The following is a 19438-nucleotide window of genomic DNA, read 5'->3' as shown; positions in this document are numbered from 1 at the left end:
CCAATAGATCCATCTGTTCTTATCCTTCCAATGCAAACATGCATTTTGAGACATTAAACACAGCTGGCCGTATGTCTCCCATCGGTTGTCTCAACAGGGCAGTAACATCTCTAAATCCTAAAAAAGGCACTGTTCATTAATTTTGCTGAAAAAAGAAATATTGTGCTAAAAACCAGGAATACAGTAAAATTAAGTAAAGATATGTTGTTTGAGTTAGTTTTCTGCTGCTGTGCAACATAAGCTTGTGATATATTCTAGCATAACTTTTGCCATTTAACAAAATAAACCAAGTCCACAAAATATTGCTTAACACACCTAGGAAAACCACAATGTAGATGATCCCATCCCAAAAAGAGAGACTTAGAGAGTTTTTAAAAGCATGTTTATGTGACAGCACATAAATGTTTGTGTAAAAAGGGCATTATGACAGTTGATACCACAAAGATTACAGTAAGAAAAAGCACTTTATGACAATATTTCACAAATTCACAAGGATTACTTTAATATACAAAGCAATTGCTACCATTCTGAACACAAAGCAGCTAATATGTACATAGTGTTAATAAAATGCATTATAACTCAGTACATTTTTTCTTTTTACACAAAGCACAAAAAGATTTAGGTAAAAAAAAAAAAAAATTAAAACAGGGATGCTTCTAGAATGTAGGGAATTTTATTAGAAATGTATTTTCCTCACTATAGTTACTTATTTAGTATTCAACTCCAATAGCAACATCAGAGTTAAAAGTCAATACCCTGTTTTGTGCTGACAGTTTTGGGGGGAGGTATTCTTGACCCCAATCCTCAAGGAAAAACAAAACAAAACCAAAAACCTGACACCTTTCTCTCTAGAAACTTCCCTGATTACTTTGTTTCTAAAGTTTCAAGTGATACAGCTAGGTTAGAAATAATTCCTTTTTTGGGTGGGGATGACAACTGACATGACAAACTAGTCAGGGACTTTACATGGAAAACTGCGAACGAGCACTCTTCTCTGCCATCCTCATCTATACTCACGGATTATTTCCCAATTTTAATATAAATAATTTTATTACATACACAGATTGGAGTGGCACCTGGATAAAAATACAATGTCTATAAAGCATATACCAATTCAATTTTAAAAACGTAAGAAAATAAAACCTCCCAAACACAATGACAGATCGTTTCACTTGGCCAGCTGACTAAGGTCATCATCTGCAGGGATTTTCTTCCTCCCTTACCAATTTTTGAACTATGTTAGATTTACTCTCACATCTGAGATGCTCCTCAGACACCAGCTTAGAAATGCCATACTTCTATAGGCAAGTATTAAATAATGCCTGTATAAAGCAGGTAAAATTTGCATTTCCTATAGTTTGACCCTTTCAAAAGACACTTACTGAAGAATATTCACTTTACTTTTACTTGCTGGTGAGAATAACTCAAAATGTATCGTGTTTTACCCAACTAGGACCTGTATGTACAGTACCAGAATGCAGACAGGTCAATATTTTCTCTCTGTGCTAAACAACTCAGCCTGTTTATAGTATCAAATTGCTTCACAGGCTTTGTTCTTTCTTTTTTTTTTTTCTATTTTTATTTTTTTAAAAAATAAATTTCAAGCTAAAACACCTGAAATATAATTCCTCCATTCAAATGTTATCTGGTCCCTCTTAAAGTTTGTCTGCCCCCTGAGGACACATACAAAGGCTTAAGCTACATTCACTCATCAATAAGAACTTATCATCAGCAGATGAGACAGATGGAACTGCAGCACCCTGTTTGATTGATTTGAAATTCTTCCATACTGACTCAGCTCCATGATATGTTCAACCCCTCAGGGATTAGTGCCTCTCTCAGCCGTTGATTCTAGACAGTCAAGGAAACCAGTTCCTAGTACAAACAGTGACTGTGCAGTCAACTTAAAAAAAGTCAACACATCAACATTAAAAGTATTCAAGATGTATGTAAGCCATCCAACAAAAAGTTCTAGTTGTGCTTTGTACAACTGAGTGAACAAATTTATCCCACAATTCTTCACCTATAGGCTTACTATAAGCACACCTCACTTTTCCTCTCATCTGAAACCAGTCAAATTTAGACAGTTATTTTTTATGTTAACAAAGACAATTTAAAGTGAAAAAGTTAATCAAATTATTACGTGTTCTCCATGACAACAATAATTAATTACCTTGAAGTCTTTCACTGTTCTGCACAAATTCAAGGATATCTTAGGATCCTATAGATAGTATTGTTGGGGTGAGGACAGAATCTCATTTAAAATTGGAAATAAGTATTTATTCACTTGAGTTGTATTTCCTACTATCTTTATTCATGATGAAAGAGAATTAGATAGGGTTTGAACCCATTTTTAAATTAATTGAGCTAGTCTAATTTCCTTATTTTCCTCTTTTTACAGCTATTTATAAGGCTAGCATTTAGGTGTTAAATAAAATATTTTAATCAATGAAAAGCTTCCATAAAAAAGACACATGATTTGAAGAGAGGAGAAAGACATAAAAAGTCAGATGACAATTGATGAGGGAATTTCTCAAGTTTGCTAATACCCCAAACAGGGTCGTTTTAAAAGTGCAAGTTACACCAAACATTTACAAAGAATATAACGTAAATATAATCCAAATAAATATACAACTTTTGTATTAAGTCAATGGGAAACAATATACCCACAGTTTTCAGGGTTACAAAGGCAACAAATAGAGCCTCTTGAAAAAAATGAAATGGTGTGTAACAAGTGTCTTTGGAACCTACTTTAATTCAAAATTTTAACTTTAAGATGTCAGCCTTATTTAATCCTGAAAAATGAAGCAGCCAACCTTCTGATCTTCAAAATAAAGAGACCAATTTATGCTGACAGCTGACTAAAGCTGATCACAGAATTAAAAATATTAGAAATGAAAATAAGAAATCTAGATTGAAGTCACTTAAAGTAAGTAAAAGCATCCTGGTTTAAACAAACTTGTATCTTCCTAATAAGCCTTTGTATGATTCCACATGTCACCCTAAATGGTCAAAAGGATCAGGGATTAGGCCTGAGAGACAGAGATAAACCTCAGCCAGATGACTTCTGATCGGACAGCCTGCCTGACTGGTATTGTGCTTTCAGATACTAGCACTGCTGCTGACTTACCATCTAAGTGTATTTTCTGACAAAAATCCCTGCTCAAATGAAAACACCAAAAATTTTCCCCCAGGATGATTTTTGAAAAAATCAGTGGTACCTTTTAGAAGCTATCTTCAAAATGTTCTCACCACTGTTATAGCTGCCAGAGACAAAGCATAAAAACCAAATACTTTTGGGGGTGGTGGTGGTTGTGGTGGTGGTTCAAGTGACTAGTAACATGTTTAAAAGTATCAAGTCAAATAAAATTAACAATTAAAAAAAAAGGAAATTAGCAGATAAAAAAATCCATCATGAGTGCTGGAGTAATGCAGTCCAAGAAACTACCAAAAGGGATGCAATAGATCACGCAAAAATGTAAAATTTCATCTGACCTCAATATACTATAATACTTAGCATTCCTGACTTAAGAGCTCTCAGAGCCTCAGATATATACTGTATGTATATATATATGTACACATGTATTATACAAATGCCATCCCCCCAAGAATATCTAAATGAATAGAGCACCTATGACAATATTATGGTTGCCAATATGGTACTTGAGTTTGAAAAAGAATGAACTTAAAAATTACACCTGGTATCAATTCTGTTTAATAATGTGAACACATTGGATCTAGCCCTTTCTAAACCACTTTTCAGTTAAACACTATCAAAGCCTAAAAACTCATAAGAGCAATATATCAAAAATAAACCCCTCCCACTTCATTTTTATTAGAATTAATCTGTCCTATAGATAAAAGTGCCACATGGCCCTATATTTGCAAAGTGAGCAATACCAAACTTGCTATTTTCTAGGCAAATCAGTAGCATATGTACAGATTCCTATGATGACAGTTTTATTCCCTTTTGGCCAATATGAAGACAAAAAACATTTATAATGTGGCCACATATATTCTTGGCTGTAAGATTTTTAAAAATTACGTTGTTAACAAAGATTCTCAAAGTTGCATGCTTAAAAACAAACACATTTTTCCCAATTCTCTTAAAAAAAAAAAAGTCTTCACAAAAGATGCTTAATTTCTATCTGTATAAACGAAAATCTTCAAGTCTCTCCAAGGTCTAAACAGATTTAGCAACAGAATATACTTCTTACCTCACCATTAACTGACTTCAAACCAGAGCAGTCATCCTCAAAGTAACTTATAAATCCAACCAGCTAATATGGATGTGATTGCCTTGATTTATCAGGGACTAAGAGACCACCAACTTGCTAATTAAACAGCCTTGATTTCTGAAAACATTTAATTTGCTAAATATTAAGCAATTTTCATTTCTAAAGCTTATGACTTTTAAAATGTTCAGTTTTGACATTCTGACTCATTTAAAAATTCTGGTTTGCAAACAGATTTGTGATTTTGCTTGGTTTCTATCAAACCAGTTTTGGAAAATGGTATATCTATGCTGGCATACAAATAATTTTTATGCTACAACTTTCACCGTTAGCTCAGCAGGATAAACAACAAAATTTACAGTCGTTTGAAAGCCTTCTTGAGAATCTGGTGAACTGTCCAAAGATAAGACTACATCACTCAATTCTTAGAATGATGCTGGCTTCATAAACTCTGTTCATCCTTAAAAAAAGACAATGGTTTGTTACAAACAAAAAATAATACCATTTACAAATATTAATTAAAAGTCTTACTTTTCAAAATGGACTCAATAATTAACACCCACATCTGCATATTTTGTTAACACATTAACAAACTTAAAAACAACCCATGACATAACTAAATATAAAACATTAAATCCTAGACTCTTAAAAAAAAGAACACCTTTTCAAATGAGAAATTATAATTTAACATTATGTCAATTTCAAATTTTTCAGATCTATCTCAGTCTTATTTTTTTAAAGGGCAACTTTTAAATTTATCAACTTAGTGAATAAAATGAGTATTAGTAATTAAAAGTCATATTGGAAACAATGTGTGATACATACAGACGGTTCTAGTCAGGTAAAACAGGTAGCTCCTTCACAGAATAACAAAGGATATACAGCATACTGGAAAGCTAAGCATCCCTATCCCTTTTGGAAGAAAACAACAAAAAAAGGTCTTGCAAGAATGACAATTCAAATATCGTAGTACAGCAGTCATTCAAATAAGTCTGAAGAAAATATTTTCCTTGTGTATATCTAATATTGTACTTTTAAACTATATCCTTATAACTTTTTTCATTAAAAAATTCACTAAACTGTTAAAGTATGTTAATATGGAAACAATTTAAAATCAGCATTTTTCTACAACACATAACATTTTATAAACAAATATATCACTTTGCTTCAACATCTTGAAGGCTTTCCTGTTGGTGGTATAAGTGCAAAGAGGAGCAGTTTAATTAGAAAAACCTTTTAAAGTAAATGTGTGACAATATAAATATTTTTGAAGGTGATGACAAAAACATTTATTTAAAAACCTTGTTATATAACTCAAGGAACTGGTTTACTAATGAGCATCTTTGTACTAAAAATTTAGTACTAAACTAAATGAAGCTTTGTAATTTTACTTACTTTGATTTAATTTAAAATCAAATACCATGCTTTTTCATTCAGTTGGTTACTTCTTTTAATGTATTCAAAAATGTTGAACACATACAGAACTGAATTAAGAAGCAACAACTGCCCTATTGAAGAGCTATAGTTAATACAGAATATTTTTAAGAACCAAGGACAAGTGTTCAGTATTGAAGAGAATATACATAGAAAGCACTCTGAATTCATTCTTAATTTCTTCAACACCATCCTAAAATTCTTTTCTCACAGGGTATGTCTCTTCAACGATTTTACATAATTCACAATGGAAATGTGAAAACATGTCAATTTGGCAATCAACACTTCTTCATTGCACCTTACTTACTTTAAGCATGCGGCCCAAACATTACGTCAACTCAAGGAGCTGGGGTAATTCTGTCCCTAAGGCAATCAAGGAGCTCAGCACAAACCTTGACATCATTTAAAAAAAGATTTTCTTTTCCTCATTTCCCCCATCAATTTACAAGTAAACAAATTATTACTTCTTGAAGAGGGCAGGGGATACAAAGCAGAAGTCTCTTCATGATTCCTGGTGCTGAAAATTTCTTGAGGGGAGAAGTGGAGGCAGGTGTTGGAGCATTCACAGTTTAATGCAAAAGCACAAATGAATGAAATTCTGTAGTTGCTTTCAGGCAGTTTTGCGCATAGAAAAAAAGAAATGTTTAGAAAATAAAATGTTTATTTTGTCTTTCTGGTTGTGGCCAAGCCAGTCCTTTTCCCACCATCATAGGTGAAAATTGAAATCCCAAATTAATCTGATTTGTGGCAGTAAAGGTCCTTAAGTGCTTTTAGCTCCTCAATCAGTGTCTTGTTTTGATTTTCAAGCACTGCCACTCTGTTTTCTAGACATTTCACATATTCTTTCTTCTTTCTACGACACTCTCGTGCTGCTTCCCTATAAGCAAAAGACAGGAAAGATTAGGCAACATTTCTGCAGCCTTTATTTTGGGTTAGATAGAATACATTAAAAAAAGAGATCTGGCTCAAAGCAACAAACATTTTAATATATTATAGATTAGGCATTTGAAAAAATAAAGAGAATGACTTGGAAATTGCCTAATGTAAAATTTTCAACATACCATAGAAAACTGATTAAAAAAAAAACTTTTCTGAAGCACCAATTTTAATTGATGGGGCAGAAGGGTAGCAAGCATTCTCACATGAAAATAAAAATTACTATATTTTGGAATAGAATACAAAAATTCAAATGAGCTTTAAATAAAAAATTTAAAGAACTCTTTAGCTTAGAGAGTGCCTCTTAAAGTGTCTCAAAAATTTCTATCTGAGTACTTTTAAGAAAAGAAGAGAATGAAAAGATTCTCCCAATGGACTGAATGGGCAAAAGGGCAGATACACAAAACAATGAAGCAAAAAAAAACAAGAAAAAAAAACAATGAAGCAAGCCAGACACCCCAGAAACAAGCCTATACAAATATGGTCAATTACATTTTGACAGAAGTACAAGGGCAATTCCACAAAGAAAGAATAATCTTTTTTACCAAATGGTGCTAGAATAAACAGTTGATACAGAAAGATAAACCTGAACACACTTCACACCTTACAAAAATTAATTCAAAAGGGATCAAAGACCTAAATATAAAATATAGTTATAACACTTGAGACAGAGCACTTGGAACTTTCACACATTGCTGGTAGAAAGGCAAATGGTATAGCCACTCTGAAGAACAGTGTGGCAGTCTCTTATTAAATATATACCTATCATTGCATCCATCCAGGCCACTCCTAGATATTTACTCAAGTGAACTGAAAGTTCATACAAAAACCTGTATCTAACTGTTCATTGTAACTTTATTCATAATACTTCAAAACTAGAAATGAAGATAAACTTTAAGGTGAATGGATAAACCACATCCATAGAATACCAGGGATAAAACCAACTACCTGATTCATACACCACTAACAATGAATCTTGAATGCATTGTGCTAAGTGAGAGAAGTCATATCCAAAAGGTTACAGTTATAGGAGATTCTGGAAAAGACAGAAGAAGATGGAAAACAGTTCAGTGGTTTCTAGGAGCTGAGGAAAGGGGTAGAGGCCAACCACCAAGAATCATCACTGGGAATGCTTTTTAGAATGGTATAAATGCACTGTACGGCACTGTGGTGGGAGATATGTCTGTCAGACGCCAGAGAACCACACAGCACAAAGAGTAAAGTAATGACAACTTAAAAACAGAGAACAAGATATCAGGTAATCCCAGAACTGAATGAACACGTTGACAAATCTAACTTTACTGTAAATGTATGCCATAAATTCACCGAGGGCGTCCCAGGTGGCTCAGGGGTAACGAGCCTGTGAAGCAGAGATACAAGTTTGATCCCTGCGTCGGGAAGATTCCCTGGAAGAGGAAATGACAACCTGCTCCAGTATTCTTGCCTGGGAAATTCCATGGACAGAGGATCCTGGCAGGCTACAGTCCATGGGGTCACAGAGTTGGACAGAATTTAGCAATTAAACCACCACCACCACCCACCTCACTGAAAGGAGTAGAGAAAAAAGAAGCACAGCTAAGTAAGTCTGAAAACAGTGCCTTTACTAGTACTTTAAGGTTATAAGCGGAAAAAAAAAAAAAAAGAATTGTACATAAATGTTGTATTGTAAATTTGTTTCTCACAGGGGTATAAGTTAGCAATTATAAAACTATTTTATATGATACTAGTGTTTAATAAATACATAAATAAACCATCTTTATTGGGAAGCCAAGTTTCTCTCAGAGAACGAAGTTACAAATAAGCAAAGGGGGAAGGTAAGGCTAAAATAAACCCTGTGGTTAGAGATTAGTCAGTGGGGTTAGTAAAACATACTTACAGTAATTACTACAGTATATAGTAATACACAGAACTATAGATGTGTGTATACATGAGCTAGTGTATATACACACGCACATATATATTTCCTAGCTCTGTCCTTTAAGAGGGCCTGTGAAACCGCAGTAGCAAAGAGCACTTTGAAAAATTTATAAAAAGAGAAAAATAACTGTAATGGGGGGCAGTTGGACAGCACTTTAACCAATTGGTCGAAGTAAACCATTTTCCAATGGAAGAAACTAGGGCTCACTGAAGAAATGGCTGATTTCAAAGCTAAGGCAGAGAAAACCGTAAGATGAGAAGTTGAACCTGGATAATGTAGTGTCAGAAAATAAAGATGAGCTTCAAGAAAATTAAGATGCCATCTAAAGGACACAGGAACCAACTTACAAGAACTCCTAATGGCCAAAGCTGGAATAATCTTAATATCATAATTAAGTAATATTGAATTACAGCCCAAAGAATAAGGTAAATATCTATAAATTCATACTGATATAAAAAATACACGGGGAAGGGAAAGATTTTCCTTAAAGAATTCCAGTTAATAATTGCAGAAGGGATGGGGAAACAAAATTCTCATTATAATATCATAGTAATAATCAGGAAAGATCTTCCTGTGAATACTAAAATTAGTGGGGAATACCTGAAAAAGAAATAAGATATTTGCATAGTCTCCAAGTATCTTTGTGAAATTACACCAATTACTGTGTTAGTTTTCACCTATAACCACAAATTCTTTGATACTGTCTGTTCCAGGAGGTGGTATTTAATAATCCTCCATTTCAGTGTGGGCTGAATGTAGTAACTTGCTTGTAGGGAAGAGGGTGTAAAAAGAGAAAAATAAATGTAGTGGAGCAGTTGGAGAGCACTTTAACCAAGTGATCAAAGTGAACATTGTCAGGAATGAATCATGCTAGTATGTGCTTCCTGGTAAGTGACAAGAAGGGGCAGACTACACCTCTGTGGGATTCTTCCCCCAAATTCATTACCTTTATCTAATCATAAGAAAACAGCACACAGGTCCAAAGTGAGGGATATTCTGAAAGAAAGTTTATTACTCTTCAAAAGAAAACAACTGTCACAGACTGGAGGAGATGAGGAGCCACAATGAATAAATGCAATGTAGTAACCCGGATTGGATTTTGGTAGAGAAAAGTGGAATAACTGAGGAAATTCAAATAAAATGGATAGTTCAGTTAATGGTATTATACCATGATAAAAAAGAAAGAAAGTGAAGTCGCTCAGTCGTGTCCGACTCTTTGCGACCCCACGGACTGTACCCTACCAAGTTCCTCTGTCCATGGGATTTTCCAGGCAAGAACACTGGAGTGGGTTGCCATTTCCTTCTCTAGGAGATCTTCCCGACCCAAGGACTGAATCCTGGTCTCCCGCATTGTAGGCAGACACTTTACAGTCTTAGCCACCAGGGAAGTCCAAAAATACTATGTTAATTACTATCCACAGTATATGACAGAATGTTAATTTCTTTAGTTTTAAGAAACACAGACTGGTTATATAATATGCTAAAATTGTAAGAAAGTTGAGAAGGTTGATAAGAGTATCTAGAACTCTGTACTAAAATGCTTTTAACTGTTCCCATAAGCTAAAATTTTTCCAAAATAAAAAATTAAAAACTATACTAAAAGTATGTTATTTATCATTGCACATATATACTAAGGGAAAAAAATTATACTCCAGAATGTTAACATTTTGGGTGGTACATTAGTGGTGAGTATATATTTTAGGTTATGTTTCCTAATATGCTTATAATGAGTATGTTTATCTTCTGTAATAAAAATAAATAAAAATGGGATTATAATATATATATTGGTAACCTGCTCTTTTCCACTATGAGCATCTTCCCATCTCAATAAAAACAAACCTTCATTATTAATGGTTGGTTTTATATAGTTGAATGAAAAAGTGAAAGTTGCTCAGTCGTGTCAGACTCTTTGCAACCCCATGGTCTACAGCCTGCCAGGCTCCTCTGTCCATGGAATATTCCAGGCAAGAATACTAGAATGAGTAGCTGTTCCCTTCTCCAGGGGATCTTCCAAACCCAGGGACTGAACCCAGGACTTCTGCATTGAGGATGGATTCTTTACGGTCTGAGCCATAAAGAATTTTCCCAGGGGAAAGCCCTAGGAAAGCCCAAGAATACTGGAGTGGGTAGTCTATCCCTTCTCCAAGGGATTTTCCTGACCCAGAAATCGAACCAGGGCCTCCTGCTTTGCAGGCAATTCTTTATCAGCTGAGCAACCTGGGAAGCTGAATGGATGTACCTTCACTGACATAGCATATACTTTACTTGCTTTGAATTTTTTATTTTTTTAAACCCTATTTCTAATTCATTGTCTTTAAATCTACCTATTACATACCCTTATTAGTCTCCTGATTTTATATGTTAAAAGGTTTCTAGTTTGTTTGCTTTGCTATTTTATCTTTTCCTTGGCTAATCATAGGTGTTGTCGTACCTACTTAACCTTTTCCTTTATGACGTCTACTTTTATGAAAACTGTTATATTCTTCCTGCATTCTAAAATTACAAGACAGGGGTTGCATTGCTTCCATAATTTTTTACTCCTCCCTCCCTGTGGGAAGAGTATACATCCCCATTTCACTGACGTTGGGCTTGTCCTCACCTGTGCTTTCGCCAGTGGTACTCGAGTGGACGTGATGTTCATCACAATCAAGCAGATGCTTCAAAAAGCATTGCCCCTTTCCCTTTGCTACAAGGACAGGCCTCAAAGAGATGCTCCTCCTTTGGCTGGGAGCACGTGGAGGAGAGCCATAGCATATGACTTGCAGCTGCCAAAATGTAAGTAAGTGAGGAAGAGATTTTTGTTTCTAAGACACTGATTTTTTGTTACTGTAGCAACACAATTAATGTAACCATCTATACTTTTAGAACATTTACCGCTTCATTTCTGAGTATATGGCAATTTGAATGTTACAGAATTTGAAGAATCACAACTTTTCCTTATCCAAGTTTAGAGGACAGCCTTTGTGTGGGGTACATAAGGGGTATCTATCCTAGTGAGTATGTTCAGAAGACTGATTCTCTAACTTTTCCACCTAAGTAACCATAATACCAGAGAAAACTAAGGATGGGGGCACAATCCAAAGCCAACTACCTTTGGTATGAATTTAGTTTTACCTTTAGTTTCGAATCTTTAGTTTTACCTTTAAAATGTTTGTTTCTGCCAAATTTTTGAGCAAAATAAATATTCAAGGGAAGCTCCCATGTTTGCTTCGTGACCCTACATACCTCCAGCACACTGCCACCATGTGTTCCAGTTTGCGCGGCAGAGCAGGCGATGACAATTGCATGCTCACACGAGAGGCAGCATGTGCACATGCTCTGGTGTCAGATCCAGGCTCATATCCCAGTTCTACCCATTTCTTAAAAGGTGTGACCTCTGCCAAAATATTTACTTGCTTACTGTAAAGTGGAGATAAGCTTCTTTCTTACTGTGGGCAGAACTAATGAAATATATAAAGAAACAAAGTACTGTGTCTAATATATACTGGTACCTAAATAAGTGATATCTCAAGGGAAAGGTCAAAACCAGTATATAATTAAGTTGTATCAACATAAAGGTGGTGCCTGAAATACAGGTAGGCATGAAAGTTTCAAGGGAAAACTTGAAAAGTAGGCAGAAAACCAGGTGAATAAGCCAAAGAAGAGCTTAGAGAAACGAGCAGTTAGAAGTGTCAAATACTCCCATAAAGGTAAAATGAAATGAGAACAGAATACTAGATGTGCCAAATTGGAGGGTATCTGTATGTTTTTGCAGACACAGGAGTGGTATGGTGGGCTCAGAAGGCAAATTCTAGTGAATGAAAGTTGAAAAAGTAGAAGCAGCAGGAATCTGGGAATAACGGGAAAAGGGAGCTATAGCAGTCAATGGGAAGTTTCCTTAGAGTGAAATTAAATCCAAGCCAAAGTATTTTATTAAAGAGTTCACAGTAAGTTAGGCTCTTCCCTGAATATCTCAGGCAAGCAGAGGTTGTTAGGAGCTGTAGCTCTGGGTGCCCTGTCCCCAACCTGGAGGTGTGTGTGTTTGTGGGTGGGTGGGTGTGTGTGTGGGAAATCATGAATCAAATGAATAGAGAAAAAGGAAAATTTGGTATGCCAGTCAAATTAATTTGCTTTTATAAATGGGCAGCTCTCTCTCTGTACACCAGAGTAGACAAGAAGCTATAGTGCTGCCTGCTCAGCTTATGCTTAAGTGTTTCTGTTCTACAGAGCCAGACTACATAGACATAATCTGAAGTCTTTCTGATGTTTTCACAATCAAGAGATTTATTTTTTACCTGACTGCTGTGTCTGTTGAGAAATGGTTTCTTCAGTAAATATTGTTATCTTACATTTTTTAGCCTAGCCTTTACTTGAGACTTCTAATCAACTTGCTTCTAATTTTAAAAAGGGTTAAAACATTTCCTTACAAACATTTAAAACTGAAAAAGTTTAAACGGAGTTTATATTTTTAAATACATTTAAATATGAACACAGCTTTTATGTTTCTGCTTATTATTCTAATTTAAATACTTACAGAAAATCACAGATTGATAGAGCACAAATAAGTTACTCAGCTTGTTTCCAACTCTTTTCCTAATAACCCGGAAAAAAACTGCCATTTCTCATAGTCTAGATCTAATTTACTAACATTCTGTAATAGCTAGGAATATTTTAGGAATCAAAGAGGCTGATCTGAGCTGAAAAATGAAATTGCAGAAAAACAAATGTTTCAATAGAGCACTGCAGTTACAAAGTGCTTTCAAAGGAATTATCTTATTTGACCCACAGAACCACCCTCTGGGTGCGTAGTGGGATTCTATTTTTACAACAGATTCTTTGTAAAAATGCCAGAAAACTGAGGTTTAAGAGGTTATGTTCTGAAGTCACAGCAAAAGGGGTAGACCCAGGATTTGAATCTAGATCCTCTAAATTCAACTTTCATGTTTCCTTCACTTCATCACAGCATGTGAAGATTCTTGGGGTGAAAGGCAGAGGAATATTTTCAATGTTTCAAACTTTTAATATCTTTATTTTCCTTTTCTTTGGTTTGTCTTAGGTAACTTCCATATCTTAAGGTAAATATTTAAATCCTAAGCTAAATACATACAAATACTAAGGTAAATACAAGTAAATAACATTTTTTATTCTGCTTTTGTTTTTTAATAACAAAGCTATTTACGGCTATGAATTTACTTTATGGAAATAACTTTCCCATGTTTAAGAAATTTTTGACATCTAGCATGTTCATTGTTGAAGACTAGCTCTATTTTAAAATTTTTGTCAATAATAAGATATTCTCAGAATTACTCTATTTTTTGAAAATCTTTATTTAGGTGTTTAATATGCATTAAAACTTGGACTGGCCATCATAGATTTATCTTATTACAAATACATTTAATGTAAATAAAACTTACCATTTATATACACACACAACTCCTAATTTTCTTAATGATACTACTTGTGACAAAAAACAATTTTTAAATAACTGAGTCAGCTGGCTGAAGCAATAGTTAAAATACAGCAAAGTTGTGCATTCTCTCTCTCATGGAGAAACTGCGTGAAAGAGAACTACTACTCATCAAAGACTGACCATCAGCCATCATTAAGTGCAGCTTATTAAATAAAGAAGTTTTAGCAGGATCCATCAATTTTACTAGAAAAAAAATCCCAATGCAAAGATGCTACTGACATAATCTGAAGTTATACTTGACCTACGACAATCTAAGGAAATGCAATGTATGTACCTGTTCTTCATGAGGCGAACCTCTCTCTTTCGCGCCGCTTCTTCAGCAGGCTGTGTAGGAAGTGCTGGGGAAGACGCCATAACAACTCCAGGGGCAATGGTGCTAGTGGGCGCTGTGCGAATCTGGTATGTCTGTACATCTCCAGAGGCAGCTGAAAAGAGAAACAGTGAGCATGGTGTGAGACACTGAAGCACTGTGACTTGGTAAAACTACGGGTCAATCATCAATCTGAACATACATGTTGAATTAAAAGGAAAAAAAGCAACAGATGATTCTGACTAAAATGTTGAGATCAGCAGCACTCTTTGGCTCATTCATTACTCAGAAATAATTCCCAATTTAGTGTATTTATTAGTATAGGCACTTGGATGAAAAAGGATCTTCATGACTTATATCTGCTGGATCTTACATTTATCTTTCATTGGAACATAGTTCTGTTCTGTTGTTAACATGTTTACCAGCCTTAAACCTAAAAGGTAAGTAGGGCACAGCTTGGATGATCTTCCTAGACAAAGTATAGTCCTCAATGTCTTCCTTTGATACTGGTAAATTCACATTAAAAAATTTCAAGTAAACTCTTGCCACGACATAAAAACGACCATGACTTTTCAAAAAATAGCAAAATCGAAGAGAAAATAAAGCATTATGGTCAACTATTATAAATTCCTGATTGTAACAAAACTGAAAGGACGAAAAAATGTATCACTTGATCAATTATATCACCTGTAAGCACTGCTTTAATGTAAATGATAATGGCTAAATAAATTGAAGTTTTATTTTTATAATTAAATGATCTATCATTTGTGAAATAAAAAAGTCTCTTTCTAAAAACAGCTTAATAATAAATATGCCCTCCTAGGAATAAGAAACCTAACATTATCTGAGAGAATTTGAAACTCTTTAAAAATCATCCATATTTGTTATTAATATCAATTAAAATGTGTAGTTTGAGTCAAAAAGATGTATATACTAAATGTGTTACCATCTTCAAACTGACGTTCAGAATTCAAATTCACTGACATCCTGCTTTACAATTTTTGAGTACCTGCGTGTAAAGTGAAAAGGTGTTTTACTCCCATTAATAAGCAAAATATTATCTTCTTCAAATATTATTTGTTTAGTAACAAAATATCCTGTAAGTACATTAGGGCCCTTTAAATATATTATGATTCTTTAGCTGGTTTTAGAATTATTGAAAATTAATCATCCATGGTGAAGGGGCATATCTGTCATTACCTAATAGAGACAAAACATACTATTAATGAAAATATCTTTAGAAACAGATGTATTATCTCCTTAATATGCAAATTTTAAATCTGGCATAAATCTTTCTTAAAATATGCAATGAATTCAAAGAAAAATGATCCACTATTGATAGAGATTTCTGAAACAAACAGGAAGAAAACAACAAGAAAAAAAAAGAAAAAATATTTGTAGTTTTTGAATTTTTGTAATTCATCATGGATTTAACTATTCTTGCTCATAGAGCAGTGGACTTGCACACTGGCAAAAGATTCTTCAGAATATAATGATTTCCTTTGAAATAAAAAATGATGACCATAGAAATGAAGATATAAATTACTTTTGACTAAAAGCAGAGAAACAGAATTTGAACCTCCGAAGATTCTTATCAGTGATTTAGCACAACTCTTCATGTGACACACTGAAAAAAAAAATGAGGTCAAGGGAGGCTGGCTCTTACTGAAGGTCACAAAGCAAATCTATATACTTAGATTTAGAAACTAGCTTTTTAAACTCCTAATTTTATTGTCTTTCCCTCTAGCCTACCCCATTTCTCCTACATCCAAATGTTAAAGGTGTTAAATATAGAAGTTATATTTTTAAAACTGAAAATAGTTGTTTTTATGCCATGACATTTTGGTCTAATTGGAATAACGGAAGAAGAGTTCATGGACAATATTATCTATGTTGCAGAAAATAAGCTGTATTTTAACAGTGCTTTGCATTACCATACTTACTTTTTTCTGAGTCTGTAAAATTTTAACCTTTTAAAGAATTTACACCTGTGAGTTCTAACTTCTCTTACCTTGAACAACAACTTGGTTGCTGGGCACTAGGATTTGCTGTCCATCAGTGGTCTGTGCATACTGCAGGATGGTAGTACCTGGCTGAGTGGCAGCTGCATTGGTCATGGTTAATGTCTGCAGGCCCTGTACCCCATCAGTACCATTGTTAGCCAGTTGTATTGCTCCTCCTTGGGTAATGGCAACTAAAATCCAACAGATTTTATTGTTACAAGTTTAATTAATACCATATAACACACACACACACTAAATTCAAAGAATAATTTGCAAGACATATTTAGGAGAAATTATTACAGCAGATAACATCACCAAGAAAGATTCTGTATAGTCAAGTAACTTTCTGCTCTGCTGCTGCTGCTAAGTCACTTCAGTCCTATCTGACTCTGTGCGACCCCAAAGACGGCAGCCCACCAGGCTCCCCAATCCCTGGGATTCTCCAGGCAAGAACACTGGAGTGGGTTGCCATTTCCTTCTCCAATGCATGAAAGTGAAAAGTGAAAGTGAAGTCGCTCAGTCGTGTCCGACTCCTAGAGACCCCACGGACTGCAGCCTACCAGGCTCCTCTGTCCATGGGATTTTCCAGGCAAGAGTATTGGAGTGGGGTGCCACTGCCTTCTCCGAACTTTCTGCTCAGGAAAACTTATATCCAATTTCTAGAATACAAGTATACTCTATGAACCACATTACAATTTATAATAATGTTAGTTAAAACAATTAAAAAAATAAAATGAGAAAATGTTAAATTCCATTTGAAGTTATTTGGTTGAGAACAGATACCACTCTGTGACCCACACTTCCTTTATTCTTGCATTAACTATGTACTATATTTCTTCTCTACATTCATGTATTTATTACCACAGACATGGGTATGCAATAGGCACCCAATAAATGATTATTTTAATGCATAATTAATAAAGCAGTTCAGTAGTGCATTCTGTTCTCTTACTCAGTTAGGAATACATAAAGTGTAACAGAAATCCACTCAATGAGACAACTGAAATGTCCTATGGAACTTAATTACCACAGACCTCTCATAGAGTTTAAAACTGGAGCCCAAGATGATCATTTAGGAAAAAGTATCTTATTGCTATTTCTAAGCTACATATTCAAGCCTTCTCACGTAGAATCCATTGATTATTCACATGTGTCATTCATCTGCTCCAAAGGAAATAAATTTTGGCTCATACAAGACATTTCACTTTATAAAAGAAACTGAATTAACCTTTGGTACATGGAAAAAGTTAGACACTTTCTCCTGTTAAGAGTTCAAGTATTCCAGAAAGAGAAGGACTAAAAAATCACAGTATTACATATAAAACTACATAATGGATTTTAACAAAGTCAACATGTCTGACTTGAGCATGTTACTTTGTGTCTCTTAGAAGGAAATTATTGATGGTTTGGGATCAACTGTCAGCTAGCTCTGCATGACTAATATCCCGAGTCATTTATGTATTAAAAATTATATTATTTACTGTTTAATAAAGAAATAATAACAGTTAATGGCTACAATTTAGTTTAGTAAATAATACCTGTGAAAATTCAGATACTGGAATATACAATCCATCCACTTTAGCTAACTCCATAAATTTTACTTATGTTAGACAAAGGGGAAAAAAGAAATATGTAAAAAGTATTCTGAGATTAACACTGCTGGGTAACTTGAAAGAATCAGAAGGTTAACAGAATCAAACCACAATTTCTCAATTAGAGTTAATGAGCAAATTCCACTGTATTCAACACACAGAGCTTTCTTCTTGACTATATACCAATGAAATCAAAGTGGAAGGAAAGAAGCAAACTAAAAAATCAGGAGATCTGGGTTCTAGTCCAAGTTCCATCACTAAACTATTATTTGAATCTGTTATCTCTTCTGTAAAAATAAAAATATATGGTTCTAGCCCGTAAGTATAATTGTTATAAAACTCAAATGAGACCATGTATATAGGAAAGTACTCTGAAAACTGAAGTCTGATCCTATCAAACATTGTTTTTCTCTTAATATTTATTTATACACGTTATATTTTAAAAGGATTTAAGATTGCTCTCAAAAAAACTAAATTAAAACAAGAAAGAAAAGAAGTCAAGTAACTAACGTGTATTTAGATGTATATAATGATTCTATCACAAAATAAGGAAAGTGTATAATTAAACAAACTTAGCTGAGAGTTTGAGTAGCCAAAATGAAGAGAAAAACGATTTAGTGAAACATGTTTTTCTACCTAAGAATAACATCTTTTCAACACTTATTATCAGGGATTGTGAACCAAGTAATGGACAAACTAATACTAGTGTTAATGAAAAAACACAACCACCAATTTATTGGCTATAAATTGATGTAGTCACTGGGAAGGGTAACTGGGCAGGCTGACTAGGATTCAACAATTCCACTCATTAGACGCTACCCCACTGACAGGATAGGGCACTATATACTAAAAGAATGTTTATGTAGCATTATTTGAAACAGTAGAAAAGTCCTAAATATTCAACAGTGTATGTGATTTTTAAACAAATGTTATATTTATACAGTGAAACACAATGTAGCTATTAAAATAAACCACTTACATAACTATATATGCATATATTTGTCTGTAGTATATAAATAATGTAGGTCTCACATGTACATTTTACATGTGTATGTATAAACAGAATGAAAAAGAATGAAGAATATATACCAAACTCTTACTACTGGGGAGGGATGGGAAGGGTCTTTAATTTTTATTAATACTAGAAACCTCTACCATTTGAATTTTCCCAACCATATACTTGTTTTATAATAAATATATAATATTGTTACATATGTAAGTGGTCATTATATTGATTGTTAATAATAATCAAGAACATAATGTTAAATCAGTTCCATCAAAATCATATATGCATATACAGAGAGAATAAGGCATAAACATTAATGCATAAAGCCTTTAAAATCTCAAAGTATTAACCTTAAAACAAGCAACTGTTAGCTGCTGAATGGAAGGGGTGTGCCAAATGAAACCTGTTTTTCTGAGCTTTACCTCCCTCAACTTCACTTCCCTATTTCAGATTCTGATATGCCTCTGTCTGGAGAGCATGCCTTCTATTTCTAATTCAAATGAGAACTGCTGTGGTAAATGAATCTCTGTTACTAACAGCACTATGCTATATTCC

The 19438-nt window shown here is 34.2% G+C and overlaps 2 protein-coding genes across 2 annotated transcripts in view; one reads left to right on the top strand and one right to left on the bottom strand.

Moving 5' to 3' along the window:
• METTL21A (methyltransferase 21A, HSPA lysine) overlaps positions 1–19438 on the top strand; it is an 81868-nt gene that overhangs the window by 15399 nt on the left and 47031 nt on the right. The window lies entirely within an intron of this gene.
• CREB1 (cAMP responsive element binding protein 1) overlaps positions 6311–19438 on the bottom strand; it is a gene marked incomplete at its 3' end in the record, with an annotated part of 32353 nt that continues 19225 nt past the window's right edge. Inside the window, 3 exon segments of the mRNA NM_174285.1 lie at positions 6311–6546; positions 14247–14397; positions 16294–16476. Of these exon segments, the coding sequence (NP_776710.1) occupies positions 6402–6546; positions 14247–14397; positions 16294–16476 (479 nt within the window).

The sequence above is a fragment of the Bos taurus genome, chromosome 2 (assembly GCF_002263795.3).
Source record: "Bos taurus isolate L1 Dominette 01449 registration number 42190680 breed Hereford chromosome 2, ARS-UCD2.0, whole genome shotgun sequence".
In the NCBI taxonomy this organism is placed as follows: domain Eukaryota; kingdom Metazoa; phylum Chordata; class Mammalia; order Artiodactyla; family Bovidae; genus Bos; species Bos taurus.
Note: the sequence above shows the minus strand (reverse complement) of the source record. Positions and strands in the feature narration are given on the sequence as shown.